At 46.8% G+C, this 19,697-nt stretch overlaps 1 protein-coding gene across 2 annotated transcripts in view; it reads right to left on the bottom strand.

Moving 5' to 3' along the window:
* Nucleotides 1-19,697, bottom strand: part of tnni3k (TNNI3 interacting kinase) — a 176,613-nt gene that overhangs the window by 35,566 nt on the left and 121,350 nt on the right. For both annotated transcript variants that reach the window (XM_063064821.1, XM_063064820.1), the window contains one exon: nucleotides 18,210-18,319. In XM_063064821.1, coding sequence (XP_062920891.1) covers nucleotides 18,210-18,319 — 110 coding nt within the window. The remainder of the gene's footprint in view (nucleotides 1-18,209; nucleotides 18,320-19,697) is intronic.

Raw genomic sequence — 19,697 nt, 5'->3', positions numbered from 1 at the left:
TCTCTTAAGTCTCCAATTGATCAGGTGTTGAATGCAGACACAATATTGTACAACGGGGAAACCGGCCATTCAGCCATGCTGACCAAGATTCCCATCTACGGCAGTCCCACTTGCCCACAGTTGGCCGATTTGCCTTTAAATCTTTCCTATCCATGTACCTTTTAAATTTTGTTAATGTATGTGCGTCAACAACTTCCTCTGGCTTCTCATTCCATAGACTTGAATCACTGTGAAATTCCCACCATCATTTGTCTTCCCTGAATTCACACTTATTCGAATTAAACTGCATTTGCCATTCCTCAGTAAACTTGTCCAGCTGATTGGGATCTCCCCGTAAAACCTACTGGCTGTAAAACATGTGTTGTGAAATTTGTTATGTGGCAGCAGTACATTTCAATACAAAATAAAAACTGTAAATTACATTTGATATATATTTAAATTAAGTAAGTGATGCAAAAAGAGAAAAAGTAGTGAAGTCATGTTTATGGGATCATTGTCCATTCAGAAGTTGTATGGCAAAGGGAAAGAAGCTGTTCCTGAAACATTGAGTGTGTGCCTTCAGGCTCCTGTACCTCCTCTCAGATGGTGGCACTGAGAAGAAGGCACGTCCTGGGTGATGGGGGAACTTTAATGGAAAGGAAAGGAACGTCGCATCCGGAGTTTCTCCGGTTAGTGGACAATTTCTCTCCACGCCCCTCTGACGTAGTGGGGAACCGCGTACGAGGCAAGTTACAGCAGTGGTTTGCCATTGCCTTCTGCCGGGTGAGTTTCCAAAGAGATCACCAGCTCGTAACCCAGCACAGATGGAAACCGTGCAGGGGAGCCGGCTGGATTCGACCTTGGGACCTTTCGTCCCGAAGTCCAGCGCTGGTGCCACTACACCACCAGCCGGGTTTAAAGAAGGAAGCTGCCTTTTTGAGGCATCACTCCTTGAAGATGCTAGGAAGGTTTGTGCCATCGATGAAGTCGACTCAGTTTACAACTTTCTGCAGCTTACTTTGATCCTGTGCAGTAGCCCCCTACCATACCAGACTGTGATGCAGCCAGTTAGAATGCTCTCCGTGGTTCTTCTGTAAGAAATTGGTGATATACCAAATCTCCTCAAACTCCAAATAAAATATCGCTGCTGCTGTGCCTCCTTTGGAACTGAATCAACTGCCAGGATAGACCCTCCGAAATGTTGACACCCAGAAACTTGAAATTGCTCACACTTTCCACTTCTGTTCCCTTGATGAGGACTGGTGTGTGCTCCCTCGTCTCGTCTTGCGCTTTCTGGTCCACAATCAATTCTTTGGTCTTACTGACGTTGACTGCAAGGTTGGTGCTGTGACACCACTGAACCAGCAGATCTATCTCGCTCGTGTATGCCCTCTCATCATCATCTAAAATTCTGCCAACAATAGTTGTGTCATCAACAAATTTATAGATAGCATTTGGGCTGTGCCTAGCCACACAGTTATGGATGTAGAGAGAGTAGAACTGTGGGCTAAGTACACATCCTTGAGATGCACCAGTGTTGATTATCAGCAAGATGGAGATATTATTTACAAAAACCGGACAGACCATGGTCCTCTGGTGAGGAAGTTGAGGATCCAGTAGCAGAGGGAGGTACAGAGGCCCAGCTTTTTGGAGCTTTTTGATCAGAACTGTAGATACATCATCTTCTCATGCTGTAGCCCATCCACTTCAAGATCAATGTGTTGTGCGATCAGAGATATTCTTCACCGTTATAACCACAAGACATTGAAATAAATTAAGATATATGGCCCATCGAGTCTGCTCCACCACTCCATTTTGGCCGATTTATTACCCTTCTTAATCCCATTTTCCTGCCTTCATCCTGTACCCTTTGACACCCTGATGAATCAAGAATCTATCAACCTCCACTTTAAATATACAGTACTCAAATATTCAGCACATCCTTTCTTAGATAAGGGGCCCAAAACTGCTCACAATAAGTGTGGTCTCACCAGTGCCTTATAAAGCCACTGCATTACATCCCTGCTCTTGTATTCTAGTACTCTCAATATGAATGCTAACATTGTATTTGCCTTCCTTACCACTGACTCAATCTTCAAGTTAACCTTTGGGGAATTCTGCACGAGGACTCCCACGTCCCTTTGCACTTCTGGGTTTTGAATTTTCTCCCTGCTAAGAAAATAGTCTACGCCTTTTTGCTTCTATCAGAATGCATGAGCATACACTTTCTGACATGTATTCTGTCTGCCACTTCTTAGCCTATTCTCCTAATCTATCCAAGTCTTTCTGCAGACTCCCTGCTCTCTCAATTTCAGATTTTTAGAAGGCCTTTGACAAGGTGCTGTACAAGAGGCTGCTTAGTATGATAAGACTTCATGGTATTACAAGAAAGATATTAGCATGGAAAGAGCATTAGCTGATTGGCAGGAGGCAAAGAGTGGGAACAAAGGAAGCCTTTTCTGGTTGGCTGCCAGTGACTAGTGGTTTTCCACAGGGGCCTGTGTTAGGACCGATTCTTTTCATGTTATATGTCAATGAGTTGGATGATGAAATTGATGGCTTTGTGACTAAGTCTGTGGATGATATAAAGATAGGTGGAGGGGCAGGGAGTGTTGAGGAAGCAGGGAGGCTGAAGAAGGTCTTGGACAGATTAGGAGAATGGGCAAAGAAGTGGCAGATGGAATACAATGTTGGAAAGTGTATGGTCATGTACTTTGGTAGATGAAATAAAAGCACAGACTATTTTCTTGTTTGTATGCTTAGCCCCCTGCTCTATTTGCTTTACACCAATAGCTGTGTGGCTAAGCACGGCTCCAACACCATTTTCAAGCTTGCGGATAACATCATTGTCGTAGGTTGAATCAAGGTGGTGATGAATCAGCATATAGGAGGGAGATTGAAAATCTGGCTGAGTGGTGCCACAACAACAAACTCTTACTCAATGTCAGCAAGATGAAGGAGCTGATTATTGGCTTCAGGAATAGGAAACAGGAGGTCCATGAGCCAGTCCTCATCAGGGGATCCGAGGTCGAGAGGGTCGGCAACTTTAAATTCCTGGGTGTTACCATTTCAGAGGACCTGTCCTGGACACAGCACGTAAGTGTAATTATGAAGAAAGCTTGACCATGCCTCTACTTCCTTCGGTTTGATTCAGCATGACATCTAAAACTGACAGAATTCTATAGATGTGTGGTGGAGAGTATATTGGCTGGCTGCATCACAGTTTGGTGTGGAAACACCAACGTCCTTGAATGGGAAATCCTACAAAAAGTAGTGGATACAACCCAGTTCATCACAGATAAAGCCCTCTCCACCACTGAGTACATCTACACAGAGTAGTGTCACAGGAAAGTAGTATTCATCGGCAGGGACCTCCACCACCCAGGTCATGTCCTCTTCTTGTTGCTGCCATCAGGACTCACAACACCGGCCTCAGGAACAGTTAATGCATCTGAACCATCAGGCTCTTGATCAAAGGCAATAACTTTACTCAACTTCATTTGCCCCATCACTGAAATACTCCCACAACCTATGGAATGACTTTCAAGAATTCTTCATCTCAGGTTTTTGTTGTGTATTGCTTATTCATTTTTATAATTATTAATTTTTTTGTATTTGCACAGTTTGTTGTCTTCTGCACACTGTCTGCCCAGTTGTCTTTCATTGATTCTATTATGGTTATTCGATTTACTGAGTATGCCCACAAGAAAATGAATCTCTGAGTGAACATGGTGACAGTAATGATACTAAATTTGCTTTGAACTTTAAAACTTGGCTACAAAGCCATCAATTTCATCATCCAAGTTACTGATATACAGTATAACGTGAAAAGATGTGGTCCCAACACAGACACCTGTGGAACGGAACACCACTAGGTACTGGCAGCCAATCAGAAAAGGCTCCCTTTTTTCCCCCACTCTTTGCCTCTTGCCAGTTAACCAATCTCCTATCCATGCCAGTATATACATGTTCTTATCCCGACGAATACCAACTCTGCCATCTTCATCAGGAATAATGCCTGGGCATGTCTAGTCTGGTGGTATTTATACTCTTGCAGTCTTTCTTTCCTTCCTTCCTGATTGATTAGTCCTCATCCAATCAGGTTTCCACTCTCCCACCTTGTTTACAATTGAATTCCAGTTCTTACTTAGTGAGACCTTCACCTTGGTTAAAATTCTTTTCCTTTAGTTTTATTGCGATGGCTTCCTTCACCAGGCATTCCCAAAAACCATTGGCGCAACACAGTAGTTTTGTACTGAAGTCAGTTCTGTGGCTGTTGCAAATGCAATGTTATGCTACTGCCAATTTCTCCAGGTAACCCAAACAGATACACCTTCTGTGCTCCTTATTGTGGGTTTCCACCGTACATCCCGTCTGGCCGATAAATACTGTTCTGCATTCACAGGGAATCCCATAAATGCCAGCCGTCCTGAGTCCCAGTTCATCTTTGAAGTGCATAATCTGTGATCTGAGCTTCCTTATAGGTTTGTGGGTGGTATTAATCTGGTATTTCTTCAGAATCCTACCTATCCTTCCAGAAACCGTGGAAATATTGGGAAGACAGGTGGTAGCTTTGGGCTCCTCCTCATTGTTAGGTTCCCTGGTTTTCTCGTCAGCCCTTTAAAGACAGAAAAACCAGGAAACCTAACAATAAGGAGGAGCCCAAAGCTACTGGACACATGGAATCATTTTTGTTTTTCGTACTGTCCTCTGTAAACTCTGGAGACTGCTGTGCATGAACGTCCAAGGAGTTCAGCAGTTTCTGAGATACTCAAGTCACTCCGTCTGGCACCAACATTCATTCCACAGTCAAAGTAACTTAGATCACGTTTCTTCCCCATTCTGATGTTTGGCCTGAACTACAGGTGTACCCGGTAAGTGCAGAACATCAGTACAAGCCCTTTGGCCCTCTATGTTGTGCCAACCCTTTAACCTGCTCTAAGATTCATCTAACCCCTCCCTCCTACACAGCCCTCCATTTTTCAATTATCCATGTGCCTATCTAAGAGTTTCTTAAATGTCCCCCATGTACCTGTTTTACTGCTGCCCAGGGCAAAGCTTTGCAGGTTAAAAAAAAGTTACTTCTAACATTTCCCCCCCCCCCCCACCATACTTTTCTCCAAGCACCTCAAAATTATGCCTCCTTCATATTAGCTGTTTCTGCCCTGAGAAAATGTCTCTGGCTGTCCACTCTATCTATTCCTCTTATCATCTTGTACACTTTTATCAAGTCACCTCTTATCCTCCTTCACTCCACAGGGAAAAGCTCCAGCTCGCTTAACCTATCCTCACAATACACGCTCTCTAATCCAGGCAGCAGCCTGGTAGGTCTCCTCTGACGCCCCCGCCCCCGCCCCCCCACCCCAAAGCTTCCACATCCTTTCTACAGTGAGACTACCAGAAGTGAACTCAAATCTCCAAGTGGGTCATCGGACCCAGTGGATCTCATTGCCTGCAGTTTGACAATGGGGTCCGAAGCCACGAGATCGTGCCAACCACTGAAGCAAGAACGAGTTGCAGGCGAGCTCTCTCCTCCTCACCCTCTCACCTCATAAACACAAAATACTCTGCAGATGCTGGGGTCAAAGCAAGGCGCTGGAGGAACTCAACAGGTCGGGCAGCGTCAGTGGAAATGAACAGTCAACGTTTCGGGCCCAGTCCTGACGAAGGGTCGCGGCCCAAAATGTTGACTGTTCGTTTCCATGGATGCTGCCTGACCTGCTGAGTTCCTCCATCGTGTTGTGCATGTTGCCTCTCTCACCTCCACTTCTGCTCACCCTCTTTTACATCCTAACCTCCTCTCCTTCCTGTCTTCTCTCTCCCTCCCCTTCGACCTCCCCCCATCTGCCCTCTCTCTCCACTTTGACCTCTGACACCCCCACCCCTTCACCGCCCCCCTCACCTTTCCTTGCTTTGATCAACAGGTTTGCGAGCTTGCTACCATTGCCGAGGAGACCACTCCAATCTGCCAGAAGATCCCATGGAAATGCAGAGCCCGGACAGGGGACACTGGCAATGGGAATCCATGCCCAACACAGGGGGCTGGCGGGGAACACAACTGGCACCCTACAACGCCACCCTTCCCACCGCTGACAGGCAGCCCCAGACCAAGACAGCATGTTGTGAAGCCACTCGCCTGCCATTCCCAACAGGGAGAGCTCAACCTGTGGGGCCATTCCAAAGGAATTACCACCTCAGTAGCCAGGACTATCATTATTCTCATCATTCTAGCAACAGAGTGCTCCTGGGGATGAGTAGGAAGCCTGGTTTGGCAGTGCGAGGTGAAGATGATGTATCTGGTGCTGGACGGGATGGGAATGCAGACATAGGGGAAAATGTGTTGGTGTTCACCCCTCACTGGGGGACCACAGCCAGTCCTGATCCCTTCGGAAAGCCGGAGCAAAGGGATCATCCAGAGGAAAGTGGGAGATCTGGAGCCACCCAGTCTACTGGACAGGTCGACATTCCCAGGAGAGTGCAGGGAAAGGACAGAGATCGGAGACCAAAGTCAGTGAGGTTTGATTTGCTGGGACTTGACTTGGGATTTTACCGTTCCATCGGGACTGGGACTGGGAGAAGGCTGGAGAGTGAGGGAAGGGCCGAGGGTGTGAACGAGCCCCTGGGAAGAGGCAGAGGGAAGAGAGGCTTCCCACTGGGAGTCCCAGAGAGCACACCGATGGTGAAGTTCATCCTGAAACCCACCAGACCTGGAAAGATCTGTCCAGTTGCAGAGAAGGGTGTCAGGAAGCCCTCGAAGACAAAGACACCAGGCAGCAGGAGGGAGTGGCCCAGAGGCTCACAGTGCACTCAGAGGCCCAAGACGTCGAAGAAGCGACCAGCGCCCACTCGAGGCCGACACACGAAGGAGGGAGGCAGGGGCTGTAGGGAGTCTCCTCGGTCAGCTCAGTCCAGTGGGACCCTTTCGGGGATCGGTTCAGCCCAGAGCTTTGGCCGAACCCTACCCATGGGATCTGTAGTCATACCCAGTGCTGTGGGTGGGGAGGGGGACACACTCAGTGCTAAGGGTGAGGTGTCACTGCAGTCTTCTCCCAGGCCAGTTGGTGGGTTGAGAATATCGGCTGCCCCAGCAACTAGAGAGGGTACAGACCGTGGAGGGGGGAGGGGAAGCAGAGCCTCAGATGGAATGAGTAGGCATGAGAGAGGGGAGGTGGACAGGGGTGGTGAGGCTGAGAGCGTGGATTCTGGAGCTGGCCTAGGGCAGGACTACCCAACTCCAGCCCCGGGAGAGGCCGGGGCACTCAGGCCTGGAACAGGAGAGCATGGCCAGGCTGAAGGTGGGAAGTCGGTGAGCTACTCTGCCGTCTCCCCACACCATCCCAGAGGGGAGGAGGAGGGGGGTAGGGATGGAGAGAGACTGAGTGAGGGGCCAGGGGAGGTACAGGGAAAGTGGAAGGAGGAGGTATATGGGGAGGGGAAGGGTGAGGAGGTATATGGGGAGGGGAAGGGTGAGGAGGAATGGAGGGAAGAAGAGAATACAAGGGAGAAGGACAGGGGAGGGCACGAGGTGGAGAACAGGTGTGAGGAGGAAGAGACAGGGGAGTTGCAAAGGGAGAGGAGAGGGCAGGGAGAGGGGGCAGGGAGTGGGCATAAAGGCACACCACCCACTCTCAGTCCTGGGGAGCCACAGGCAGCTAAATATCCCGGGAAGATCCGGCTGGTAATTCCCGAGAAGCCGGGCAGTACAAGCAGACAGGCCAGTAATCGGAAAATCAGGTGACCCCACTCCCAAATGTCTCCGAGTTGTAGGCAAACGAGGGAAACAGGCCATTTGGCCAATTGATCCAGTACCATTTACCCATGTATAACTCTAAACCTTTCCTGTCCATGTCACTGTCCAACAGCCTTTTAAACACTGTTTATATAACTGCCTTTGGCAGTTTGTTTCATATATGGACTAGCCTCTGGGTGAAGAAGTTGCCCCTCAGATCCCCACCCTCTGGGCCATGGTATCTTCTCACAGCTACCACTGGGAAGGAGGTGCTGAAGCCTGAGGTTCCACATCACCTGGCTCAGGAACAGCTACCTCCCTCCAACCATTCGGTTCTTGAACCAACCAGCACAATCCTAATCACCACCGTTTAGCAACTCCACAACTACTTTGCACTACAATGTTTTTATTTGTTCCAATGGTGCTTTTTATTTTGTAAAAATTGTGTATAATTTATGTTTTTCTGTGAAAAACTGATGCTCTATCCATATATCACCAGCAGCAGCCTTATCTGATGCTCTGCCCAACACACTGGCATCAGCCTACCCAGAACGGTGCCAGAAAAGGGCTAGTAACATCATGAAGGACCCCCCCCCCCCCACAACCCTGCTTATGGACTGTTGGTCCCACTCCCATCAAGGGGAGGTACTCGGCATCCACGCCGGGACCACCAGACTCAAAAACAGTGACTCTCCCCAAGCAGTGAGGCTGATTAACACCCCCCCCCCACTGACCCGCCCCTCTACACCCCCCACACCCCCGACCACTAACCTGCCCCTCCACAACCCCCCACACTGCCGACCACTCACCCACCCCTCCACAACCCCCCACACTAACCCGCCCCCCCACACCGCCAACCACTAACCCACCCTTCCACACCCCCATCCACTAACCCACCCCTCCACACCCCCTCCACTAACACACCCCTCTACACCCCCCCACACCCCCGACCACTAACCTGCCCCTCCGCACCCCCACAACCCTGACCACTAACCCGCCCCTCCACAGCCCCACCCACTAACATGCCCCTCCACACTCCCGACCACTAACCCGCCCCTCCACACTCCCAACCACCACTACTTTATCATTTCCTGTCAGTCACCTTATGTACAGACACTCCTGTGCCTAGCATCACTTTATGGACATGCAATCAATGTACCTATATAAGCTATCTTATGTATTTATATTTATTGTGCTGCATTGGATCTAGAGTATTCTCCTTTACACTTGTGTACTGGAAATTATATTAAACAATCTTGAATTAGGAATGTGTCGTAAAGCTGCTGCAAGTAAGTTTTCATTACAACTGTGGATAGACGGCCTTGTGCACTTGACAACAAACCTGAGCATGACTTTGACTTCATAAATCTCTGCCCTCTCACCTTAAATCTGTGCCATTCCCCAGCCTGGGAAAACTGTGCATTTTCACTCCCCTTGTGAGGACAACTGCATGAACATAGCAACTTGTAACAAAGTTCGGTAAACTTCACACTCACCTTGTTGGTGATTGTTAGACATTCTTGTCGACGATCGAACCACTTATGTTTCTTGACAAAGAGGGAAAGGTGAGGCAATTTGGCCCTTTTAGCCTGCTGTTATTGTTACAGTTTGTGGTTCACCCTTTACCCTACCAGCCCCGACACCACACAACTGAGAGCCATAACCCGCTGCCTTCAAAGACACATTTAATGCTGACCTCCGGTACTGCCTGTATGGAGTATGCATATCCTCCCTGTGACCATGTGGGTTTATCCTGGGTGCTTCTACCTACACAGTGTCCATATCCCTCCGTATTCGTGTGCCTATCTAAAAACGTCTGTCATATCTGTCTCTACCACCACCTAAGGAAGTGCATTTCATAAGATATAGGAGGAGAATTAGGCTGCTCGGCCCATTGAGTCTGTTCTGCCATTCCATTATGACTGGGAAAACTGTGCATCTCAATCCCCCTCAACCCCATTCTCTTGCCTTTTTCCTGTCATCTTTGACATTGACTAATTAAGAACCCATCAACCTCCACTTTAAATATACTCAGTGACTTGGCCTCCACAGCCATCGATGGCAATGAATTCCACAGATTCATCACCCTCTGGCTAAAGAAATTCCTCCTCATCTCTTCTAAATGATGTCCCCTTTTCTTAAGATGTGCCCTCTGGTCCTGGACACTCTCACTATAGGAAACATTGTCTGCACATCCACTCTGATTAGACTTTTCAATTATATCATCACCCCCCCCATTCTTCTGAACTCCAGCAAATACAACTCCAGAGCCACCAAATGCTCCACATACATTAACCCTTTCATTCCTGGAATCATTTTCATGAACCTCCTGAAGGCCCTCTCCAATGTCAATACATCATTTCTTGGCTAAGGAGCCCAAAAATGCTCTTAATGCTCCAAGTGAGGCCTCACCAATGCTTTATAAAACTTCAGCATCAAATACTTGCTCTTATATTTTAGTTCTCTCTAAATGAATGCTAACATTGTATTTGCCTTCCTCACCAATGACTCAATCTGCAAGAGGATCCTGCATGAGACCTCCTAAGTGTCTTTGCACATCTGATTTTTTAATTTTCTCTCCGTTTAGAAAATAGCCTTCACCTTTACTCCTTCTACCAAAGTGCGTGACCATACTCTTCCCGACACTGTGTTCCATGTGCCACTTCATTGCCTGTTCCCCCAATCTGTCCAAGTCCTTCTGCAGACACCCTGCTTCCTCAACACTACCTGCCCCTCTACCTATCTTGTATACTCTGCAGACTTGGCCACAAAGCCATCAATTCTGTCATCGAAATTGTCATTCCAGGCACCCACCAATCCCTGTGTAAAAAAAACTTGCTCCTCACATGTGCTTTGAAATTACTCCCTCTCTCTTTAAATGCATGTCCTCTGGTATTAAACATTTGAACCCTGGGAGAAAGATACTCTCTGTCTACTCTATCTATGCCTCTTAATCTTATAGAAACATAGAAACATAGAAAATAGGTGCAGGAGTAGGCCATTCGGCCCTTCGAGCCTGCACCGCCATTTATTATGATCATGGCTGATCATCCAACTCAGAACCCAGCCTTCCCTCCATACCCCCTGTAGCCACAAGGGCCATTTCTAACTCCCTCTTAAACATAGCCAATGAACTGGCCTCAACAGTTTGCTGTGGCAGAGAATTCCACAGATTCACCACTCTCTGTGTGAAGAAGTTTTTCCTAATCTCGGTCCTAAAAGGCTTCCCCTCTATCCTCAAACTGTGACCCCTCGTTCTGGACCTCCCCAACATCGGGAACAATCTTCCCGCATCCAGCCTGTCCAATCCCTTTAGGATCTTATACGTTTCAATCAGATCCCCCCTCAATCTTCTAAATTCCAATGAGTACAAGCCCAGTTCATCCAGTCTTTCTTCATATGAAAGACCTGCCATCCCAGGAATCAATCTGGTGAACCTTCTTTGTACTCCCTCTATGGCAAAGATGTCTTTCCTCAGATTAGGGGACCAAAACTGCACACAATACTCCAGGTGTGGTCTCACCAAGGCCTTGTACAACTGCAGTAGTACCTCCCTGCTCCTGTACTCGAATCCTCTTGCTATAAATGCCAGCATACCGTTCGCCTTTTTCACCGCCTGCTGTACCTGCATGCCCACTTTCAATGACTGGTGTATAATGACACCCAGGTCTCATTGCACCTCCCCTTTTCCTAATCGGCCACCATTCAGATAATAATCTGTTTTCCTATTTTATAAACCTCTATCAGATCTCCCCTCATCCTCTGCCACTCCAGAGAAAGCAACCTGAGTTTGTCTGAACTCTCGAATCTGGGCAGCATCCCAGTGAACCTCTTTTGTACCCTTTCCAAAGCCTCAACTTTTCCTATAATGGGGTGACCAGAACTGTACACAATACTCCAGGTGCAGCCTAACTGAAGTTTTATAAAGCTGTAAGGTAACTTACTGACTTTTGAACTCAGTGCCCTGACTAATAAAAGCAAGAAATATGACTTCTTAACCACTTTCCGGAAGCTATGAGCTTAAACCCCAATATCCCTCTGCTCATTCACCCTATTAAGAGTCCTGCCATGAACAGTGTACTGTCACTGGCTGAGTGATGTCTGACATGGCAGACCAATTGAATAATTACTTTGGTTCTGTCTTCACTAAGGAGGACATAAATAATCTTCCAGAAATAGTAAGGGACAGAGGGTCCAGTGAGATGGAGGAACTGAGTGAAATACATGTTAGTAGGGAAGTGGTGTTAGGTAAATTGAAGGGATTGAAGGCAGATAAATCCCCAGGGCCAGATGGTCTGCATCCTAGAGTGCTTAAGGAGGTAGCCCAAGAAATAGTGGATGCATTAGTGATAATTTTTCAAAACTCGTTAGATTCTGGACTAGTTCCTGAGGATTGGAGGGTGGCTAATGTAACCCCACTTTTTAAAAAAGGAGGGAGAGAGAAACCGGGGAATTATAGGCCGGTTAGCCTAACGTCGGTGGTGGGGAAACTGCTGGAGTCAGTTATCAAGGATTTGATAACAGCACATTTGGAAAGCGGTGAAATGATTGGACAAAGTCAGCATGGATTTGTGAAAGGAAAATCATGTCTGACGAATCTCATAGAATTTTTTGAAGATGTAACTAGTAGAGTGGATAGGGGAGAACCAGTGGATGTGGTATATTTGGATTTTCAAAAGGCTTTTGACAAGGTCCCACACAGGAGATTAGTGTGCAAACTTAAAGCACACGGTATTGGGGGTAAGGTATTGGTGTGGGTGGAGAATTGGTTAGCAGACGGGAAGCAAAGAGTGGGAATAAACGGGACTTTTTCAGAATGGCAGGCGGTGACTAGTGGGGTACCGCAAGGCTCAGTGCTGGGACCCCAGTTGTTTACAATATATATTAATGACTTGGATGAGGGAATTAAATGCAGCATCTCCAAGTTTGCGGATGACACGAAGCTGGGTGGCAGTGTTAGCAGTGAGGAGGATGCTAAGAGGATGCAGGGTGACTTGGATAGGTTGGGTGAGTGGGCAAACTCATGGCAGATGCAATTTAATGTGGATAAATGTGAAGTTATCCACTTTGGTGGCAAAAATAGAAAAACAGATTATTATCTGAATGGTGGCCGATTAGGAAAAGGGGAGGTGCAATGAGACCTGGGTGTCATTATACACCAGTCATTGAAAGTGGGCATGCAGGTACAGCAGGCGGTGAAAAAGGCGAACGGTATGCTGGCATTTATAGCGAGAGGATTCGAGTACAGGAGCAGGGAGGTACTACTGCAGTTGTACAAGGCCTTGGTGAGACCACACCTGGAGTATTGTGTGCAGTTTTGGTCCCCTAATCTGAGGAAAGACATCTTTGCCATAGAGGGAGTACAAAGAAGGTTCACCAGATTGATTCCTGGGATGGCAGGTCTTTCATATGAAGAAAGACTGGATGAACTGGGCTTGTAGTCGTTGGAATTTAGAAGATTGAGGGGGGATCTGATTGAAACGTATAAGATCCTAAAGGGATTGGACAGGCTAGATGCGGGAAGATTGTTCCCGATGTTGGGGAGGTCCAGAACGAGGGGTCACAGTTTGAGGATAAAGGGGAAGCCTTTTAGGACCGAGATTAGGAAAAACTTCTTCACACAGAGAGTGGTGAATCTGTGGAATTCTCTGCCACAGGAAACTGTTGAGGCCAGTTCATTGGCTATGTTTAAGAGGGAGTTAGATATGGCCCTTGTGGCTACAGGGGTCAGGGGGTATGGAGGGAAGGCTGGGTTCTGAGTTGGATGATCAGCCATGATCATAATAAATGGTGGTGCAGGCTCGAAGGGCCGAATGGCCTACTCCTGCACCTATTTTCTATGTTTCTATGTTTCTATAACAACCTTTTACTCAACGTCAGCAAGACCACGGAGCTGATTATAGACTTCAGGAGAAGGAAGGCAGAGGTCCATGAGCCAGTCCTCTTTGGGGGATTAGTGGTGGAGAGGATAGGAACTTTGAATTCCTCGCTGTTATTATTTCGAAGCAGCTGTACTGAGCCCAGCATGCAAGTGCAAATACAGCAGCACCTCTACTTCCTTAAGAGTTTGTGGAAATTTGGCAGTACATCTAAAACTCTGACAAACCTCTATAGACATGCAGTGGAGAGTATACTGACTGACTGCATCACAGCTCGGTATGGAAACACCAATGCCCTTGAATGTAAAATCCTACAAAAGTAATGGATATGGCCCAGTCCGTCATGGGTAAAGCCCTCCCAACCACTGAGCACATCTACATTAAATGCTGTTGCAGGAAAGCAGCATCCATTGTCAGTGACTCTCACCACTTTGACCACGCTCTCTTCTCGCTGATGCCATCAGGAAGGAGGTACAGGAGCCTCAAGACTCACATCACCAGGTTCAGGAACAGTTACTACCCCTTAACAATCAGGCTCTTGAAACCTCACTCAACCTCACATGCCCCATTGGTGAAATGTTTGAACAACCAATGGACTCACTTTCAAGGACTCCTCTCATGTTCTCAGCATTTATTGTTTATTTATTATTTCTTCTTTTTGTATTTACACTATTTTTGTCTGCTGTACCCTAGTTGAATGTCCTAGTTGGGCAGTCTTCCATTGATTCTGTTACAGGTTATATTTCTATAGATTTATTCAGTATGCTGACAACCTTGGTGTGTAGTCCTTCTGGTTCATGTGTCTTATCTACCTTCAGTCCTTTCAACTTCTCAAACATCTTCTCCCTATTAATAACAACTGCACTCACTTCTTCCCCTTGACACTATCAAACATCTGGCATACTGCTAGTGTCTTTCACAGTAAAGACAGATGCCAAATACTCATTCAGTTCTCCTGCTATTTCCTTGTCCCCCATTACTATGTCTCCAGCATTATTTTCCAGTGGTCTGATTTCTACTTCCTCTTTGATATTATTAGCCAGTTTACCTTCAAATCTCATCTTTTCCTTCCTTATGGCTTTTTCAGTTGCCTTGTTCATTTTTAAAAGCTTTCCAATCCTCTAACTTTTCACTAAGGAGGTGTTTCATTTTGGTAGGTCAAATATGAAGACAGAATATAGTGTTAATGGTAAGACTCTTGGCAGTGTGGATCAGAGGGATCTTGGGGTCCGAGTCCATAGGACATTCAAAGCTGCTGCGCAGGTTGACTCTGTGGTTAAGAAAGCAAACAGTGCATTGGCCTTCATCAATCGTGGGATTGAGTTTGGGAGCCGAGAGGTAATGTTACAGCTCTATAGGACTCCAGTCAGACCCCACTTGGAGTACTGTGCTCAGTTCTGGTCGCCTCACTACAGGAAGGATGTGGAAACCATAGAAAGGGTGCAGAGGAGATTTACAAGGATGTTGCCTGGTTTGGGGAGCATGCCTTATGAGAATAGGTTGAGTGAACTTGGCCTTTTCTCCTTGAAGCGACGGAGGATGACAGGTGACCTGATAGAGGTGTACAGGATAATGAGAGGCATTGATCGTGTGGATAGTCAGAGGTTTTTTCCCAGGGCTGAAACTCCTATCATGAGAAGGTACAGTTTTAAGATGCTTGCAAGTAGGTACAGAGGAGATGTCAGGGGTAAGTTTTTTACGCAGAGAGTGGTGAGTGCGTGGAATGGACTGCGGCAACGGTGGCGGAGGCGGATACGATAGGGTCGTTTAAGAGACTCCTGGGCAGGTACATGGAGCTTAGAAAAATAGAGGGCTATGGGTAACCCTAGGTAATTTCTCAGGTAAGGACATGTTTAGCACAGTTTTGTGGGCTGAAGGGCCTGTATTGTGCTCTAGGTTTTTATATGTTTCTAATTTTTGATCTATTATATGCCCTCTATTTTGCTTTTATGTAGCTTTGATTTCCTTGTCAGCCATGTATAAGACCATAGGAGCAGAAGTAGGCCATTTGGCCCATCAAGTCTGCTCTGCCATTCAATCATGGGCTGATCCAATTCTTCCAGTCATCCCCACTCCCCTGCCTTCTCCCCATATCCTTTGATGCCCTGGCTAATCAAGAACCTGTCTGTCTCTGTCTTAAATACACCCAATGACTTGGCCTCCACAGCTGCTTGTGGCAACAGATTCCACAGATTTACCACCCTCTGACTGAAGTAATTTCTCCACATCTCTGTTCCAAATGGACATCCTTCAATCCTGAAGTTGTGCATTTTTATCCTAGACTCCCCTGCCATGGGAAATAAGTTTGCTATATCTAATCTGTTCAGGCCTTTTAACATTTGGAATGTTTCTAGGAGATTCCACCACCCCCCCCCCGCCATTCTCCTGAACTCCAGGGAATACAGCCCAAGAGCTGCCAGACGTTCCTTATATGGTAACCCTTTCATTCCTGGAATCATTCTTGTGAATCTTCTCTGAACCCTCTCAATGTCAGTATAAAGGAAAGGAACGTCGCATCCGGAGTTTCTCTGGTTAGTGGACGATTTCCCTCCACGCCTCTCTGACGTAGTGGGGAACCGCGTACGAGGCAAGTTACAGCAGTGGTTTGCCATTGCCTTCTGCCGGGTGAGCTTCCAAAGAGATCACCAGCTCGTAACGGATGGAAAGTGTGCAGGGGAGCCAGCTGGATTCGAACCCGGGACCTTTCGTCCCCAAGTCCAGCACTGATGCCACTATGTCACCAGTCGGGTCAATGTCAGAATATCCTTTCTAAAATAAGGAGCCCAAAACTGCACACAATACTCCATGTGGTCTCACGAGTGCCTTATAAGCCTCAACATCACATCCCTGCTCTTATATTCTATACCTCTAGAAATGAATGCCAACATTGCATTCACTTCTTCACCACCAACTCAACCTGGAGGTTAACCTTTAGGGTATCCCGCACAAGGACTCCCTAGTCCCTTTGCATCTTTACATTTTGAATTTTCTCTCCATCTAAATAATAGACTGCCCGTTTATTTCTTCCACCAAAGTGCATGACCAAACACCTTCCAACATTGTATTTCATTGCCGCTTCTGTGCCCATTCCCCTAAACTATCCAAGTCTCTCTGCAGGCTCTCTGTTTCCTCAACACTACCCACTCCTCCACCTATCTTTGTAATTTGCCCATTTTCTGTCTCTCTCCTGACAGCCTCCCAGGTACTTGCCTCCTGAAGCTGAGGGTGACTACATCCCTGAGCTCCTATCTATCATCTCCTCAGTTTCCCATAGGAGCCAAAGGTCATCAAGCTGAAGTTCCAGATCCTTAACCCGGTCTCTGAGGAGATGCAGCTTGGTGCACCTGGTGCAGATGTAGTCATCCGGGAGATTGGCGGTCTCCCAGAATCCCCTCATCTCACACAAGGAACACAGAACAACCCTGGAGCCATCCTCCCTTCTCTAACTATGCACTAACAGACAAAGAATGAAGAAGAAACTTACCGGATACATACCTCGCCCAAGCCTGATGAGCCAAAGCCTCCCCACTCTAACACTGACCCACTTACACAATGGCTGCTCTGCTTGGCCCTACCTTACTTCGATTTGCCCTTGCTAATGAATCACGATATTACTGGGCTGCCAGAAAAAAGCCCGCAAATGCTCTTTATAAACCTCACTCACGGACCAGTGATTTGCTTCCTCTCTCGCTCCTGATTTGCCAGAAAAACCCGATAGGATACTTAGGGTCATAAAGGAAGCTTTTGGCACATTGGCCTTCATAAATCAATGTATTGAGTACATGAATTGGGATGTTAAGTTGAAATTGCGCAAGACGTTGGTGAGGTCTAATTTGGAGCATTGTGTCCAATTTTGGACACTTACCTACAGAAAAGATTGAAACAGTGCAGAGAAAATTTACAAGGATGTTGCTGGATCTTGAGGGCCTAATTCATAGGGAAAGATTGAATAGGTTAGGACTTTATTCTCTAGAGCGTAAAAACATGAGAGGAGATTTGATCAAGGTATTCAAGATTATGAAGGCTATAGGGCAAGTGCAAGCAGGCATTTTCCACTGAAGTTGGGTAAGACTAGAACTAGAGATTATGAGTTGAGGGTGAAAAGTGAGATGTGGAGGGAACTTCTTCACTCAGAGGGTTGTGAGTGTGTGGATATGTATTGTAGAGTCCTTGAAAGTGAGTCTGTAGGCTTGTGGAATCAGTTAAAGCTGAGGTGAGTTATCCATACTGGTTCAGGGTCTGAAACCTGTAGGGTAACGACTGTTTCTGAACCTGGTGGTGTGAGACCCAAGATTCCCGTACCTCCTGCGTGTTGGTAGTGGTGAAAAGAGGATGTAGTCTGGATGGTTGGGGTCCTTGTTGATTGCTGTTGCTTTCTTATGTCAGTGCTCCATTTAAATGTTCTCAGTGATGTGATGGACTGGACATATCCACCACTTTTCTCCCTCACTGCATTGACATCTCGGGCTGAAAGGCCTTTTTCAGTTCTGTGCCATGACTCTCTGTCCATACGTCAGTGCTATCAGCCCAGAGATCCACTTTGCGTGCTAATCACCTCCTCCCCTACCCTCCACTCCTCGCGCAGTACAACCGAATGGACAGGCAGATGTGTGACCACTCACCTCTGGACAGGCGTTCCAGGCCCTCATTAGCAGGGAGGAGACAGGCTTGGGAATGGAGTAGCCAATGGGCGGCCTCACGTGGTGGTAGGCCATATCAGCAGCTGCAGCAGCTGGATCAACAACAAACAGCTGGTTAGAGTCAGGCAGTGTCCTGACAGACATACAACCCTTCCCTTCCCACTGCACCACTCAGCAAACAGGGCCGGCAAATAGAGCTACAACACTACCCTGCAGCTCTTGAACTGAATCCCTTGACTAATGAAGGCCAACACACCTTACGCCTTCTTAAACATCCTATCAACTATTGGATTAGACTGCTTAATAGCTATTTTCTTTGCAGCGTAACAATTGATTGTCTGCTTGCATTGCCTTTAAGAACTTCTATACACTTAACCATAAGAACATTAGACATACGAGCAGAATTAGGCCATTTGGCCCATCAAGTCTACTTTGCCTTTCAATCATGGCTGATCCTCTTTTCTCCTCGTCAGCCCCACTAGCCATAACCTCTGATGCCGTGTTCAATCAAGAACAGATCAAGCTCTGCCTTAAATAACCCAACAACCTGGCCTCCACAGCTGCCTGTGGTAACAAATTCCACAAATTCACCAACCTCTGCCGAAAGAAATTTCTCTGCATCTGTTTGAAATGGATGCCCCTCTAACCTGAGGTTGTGCCCTCTTGACCTAGGTTTGTCCACCATGTAGAACATCCTTTCCAAATCTACTCTGTCTGGGCCTTTCAACATTTGAAAGATTTCAATGAGATCCACACCCCCCTTATCCTTCTAAGTTCCAGCAAAGACAGACCCAGAACCATCAAATGTTCCTTGTATGATAACCCTTTCATTCCCAGAATCATCCTTGCAAACCTCCTCTGGACCCTCTCCAATCCCAGCACATATTTTCTTAGGTGAGGAGCCGAAAACTGTTCACATTACTCAAGGTGAGGCCTCCACCACCTTATAAAGCCTCAGCATCACATCCCTGCTCTTGTGTTCTAGACCTCTTGAAATGAATGCTAACATTGCATTTGCCTTCCCCACCACTGACTCAACCTCCAAGTTAACCTTTAGGGAGTTCTACACAGGGACTCCCAAGTCCTTTTGCATCTTAGATTTTTGCATTTTCTCATTTAGAAAATAGTCTGTACATTTATTTCTACCACCAAAATGCATGACCATATATTTTCCAACATTGTATTTCATTTGCCATTTTCTTTTCCATTCTCCTGATCTTCTGCAGCCTACTTGTTTCCTCAACACTACCTGCCCCTCCACCAATCTTCGTATCATCTGAAAATTTGGCAACAAAGTAATCTATTCCATCATCTAAATCATTTATATACAGCGTAAAAAGAAGTGGTCCCAACACTGACCCCTGCAGAACACCACTAGTCACCAGCAGTCAATCAGAAATGGATACTATTATTCCCACTCGCTGCCTCCTACCAATCAGCCAATGTCCTAACCATGTTAGTAATTGTCCT

The sequence above is a fragment of the Mobula hypostoma genome, chromosome 12 (assembly GCF_963921235.1).
Source record: "Mobula hypostoma chromosome 12, sMobHyp1.1, whole genome shotgun sequence".
Lineage (NCBI taxonomy): Eukaryota > Metazoa > Chordata > Chondrichthyes > Myliobatiformes > Myliobatidae > Mobula > Mobula hypostoma.
The sequence above is the reverse complement of the archived record's forward strand: the minus strand, read 5'-3'. Positions and strand labels throughout refer to the sequence as shown.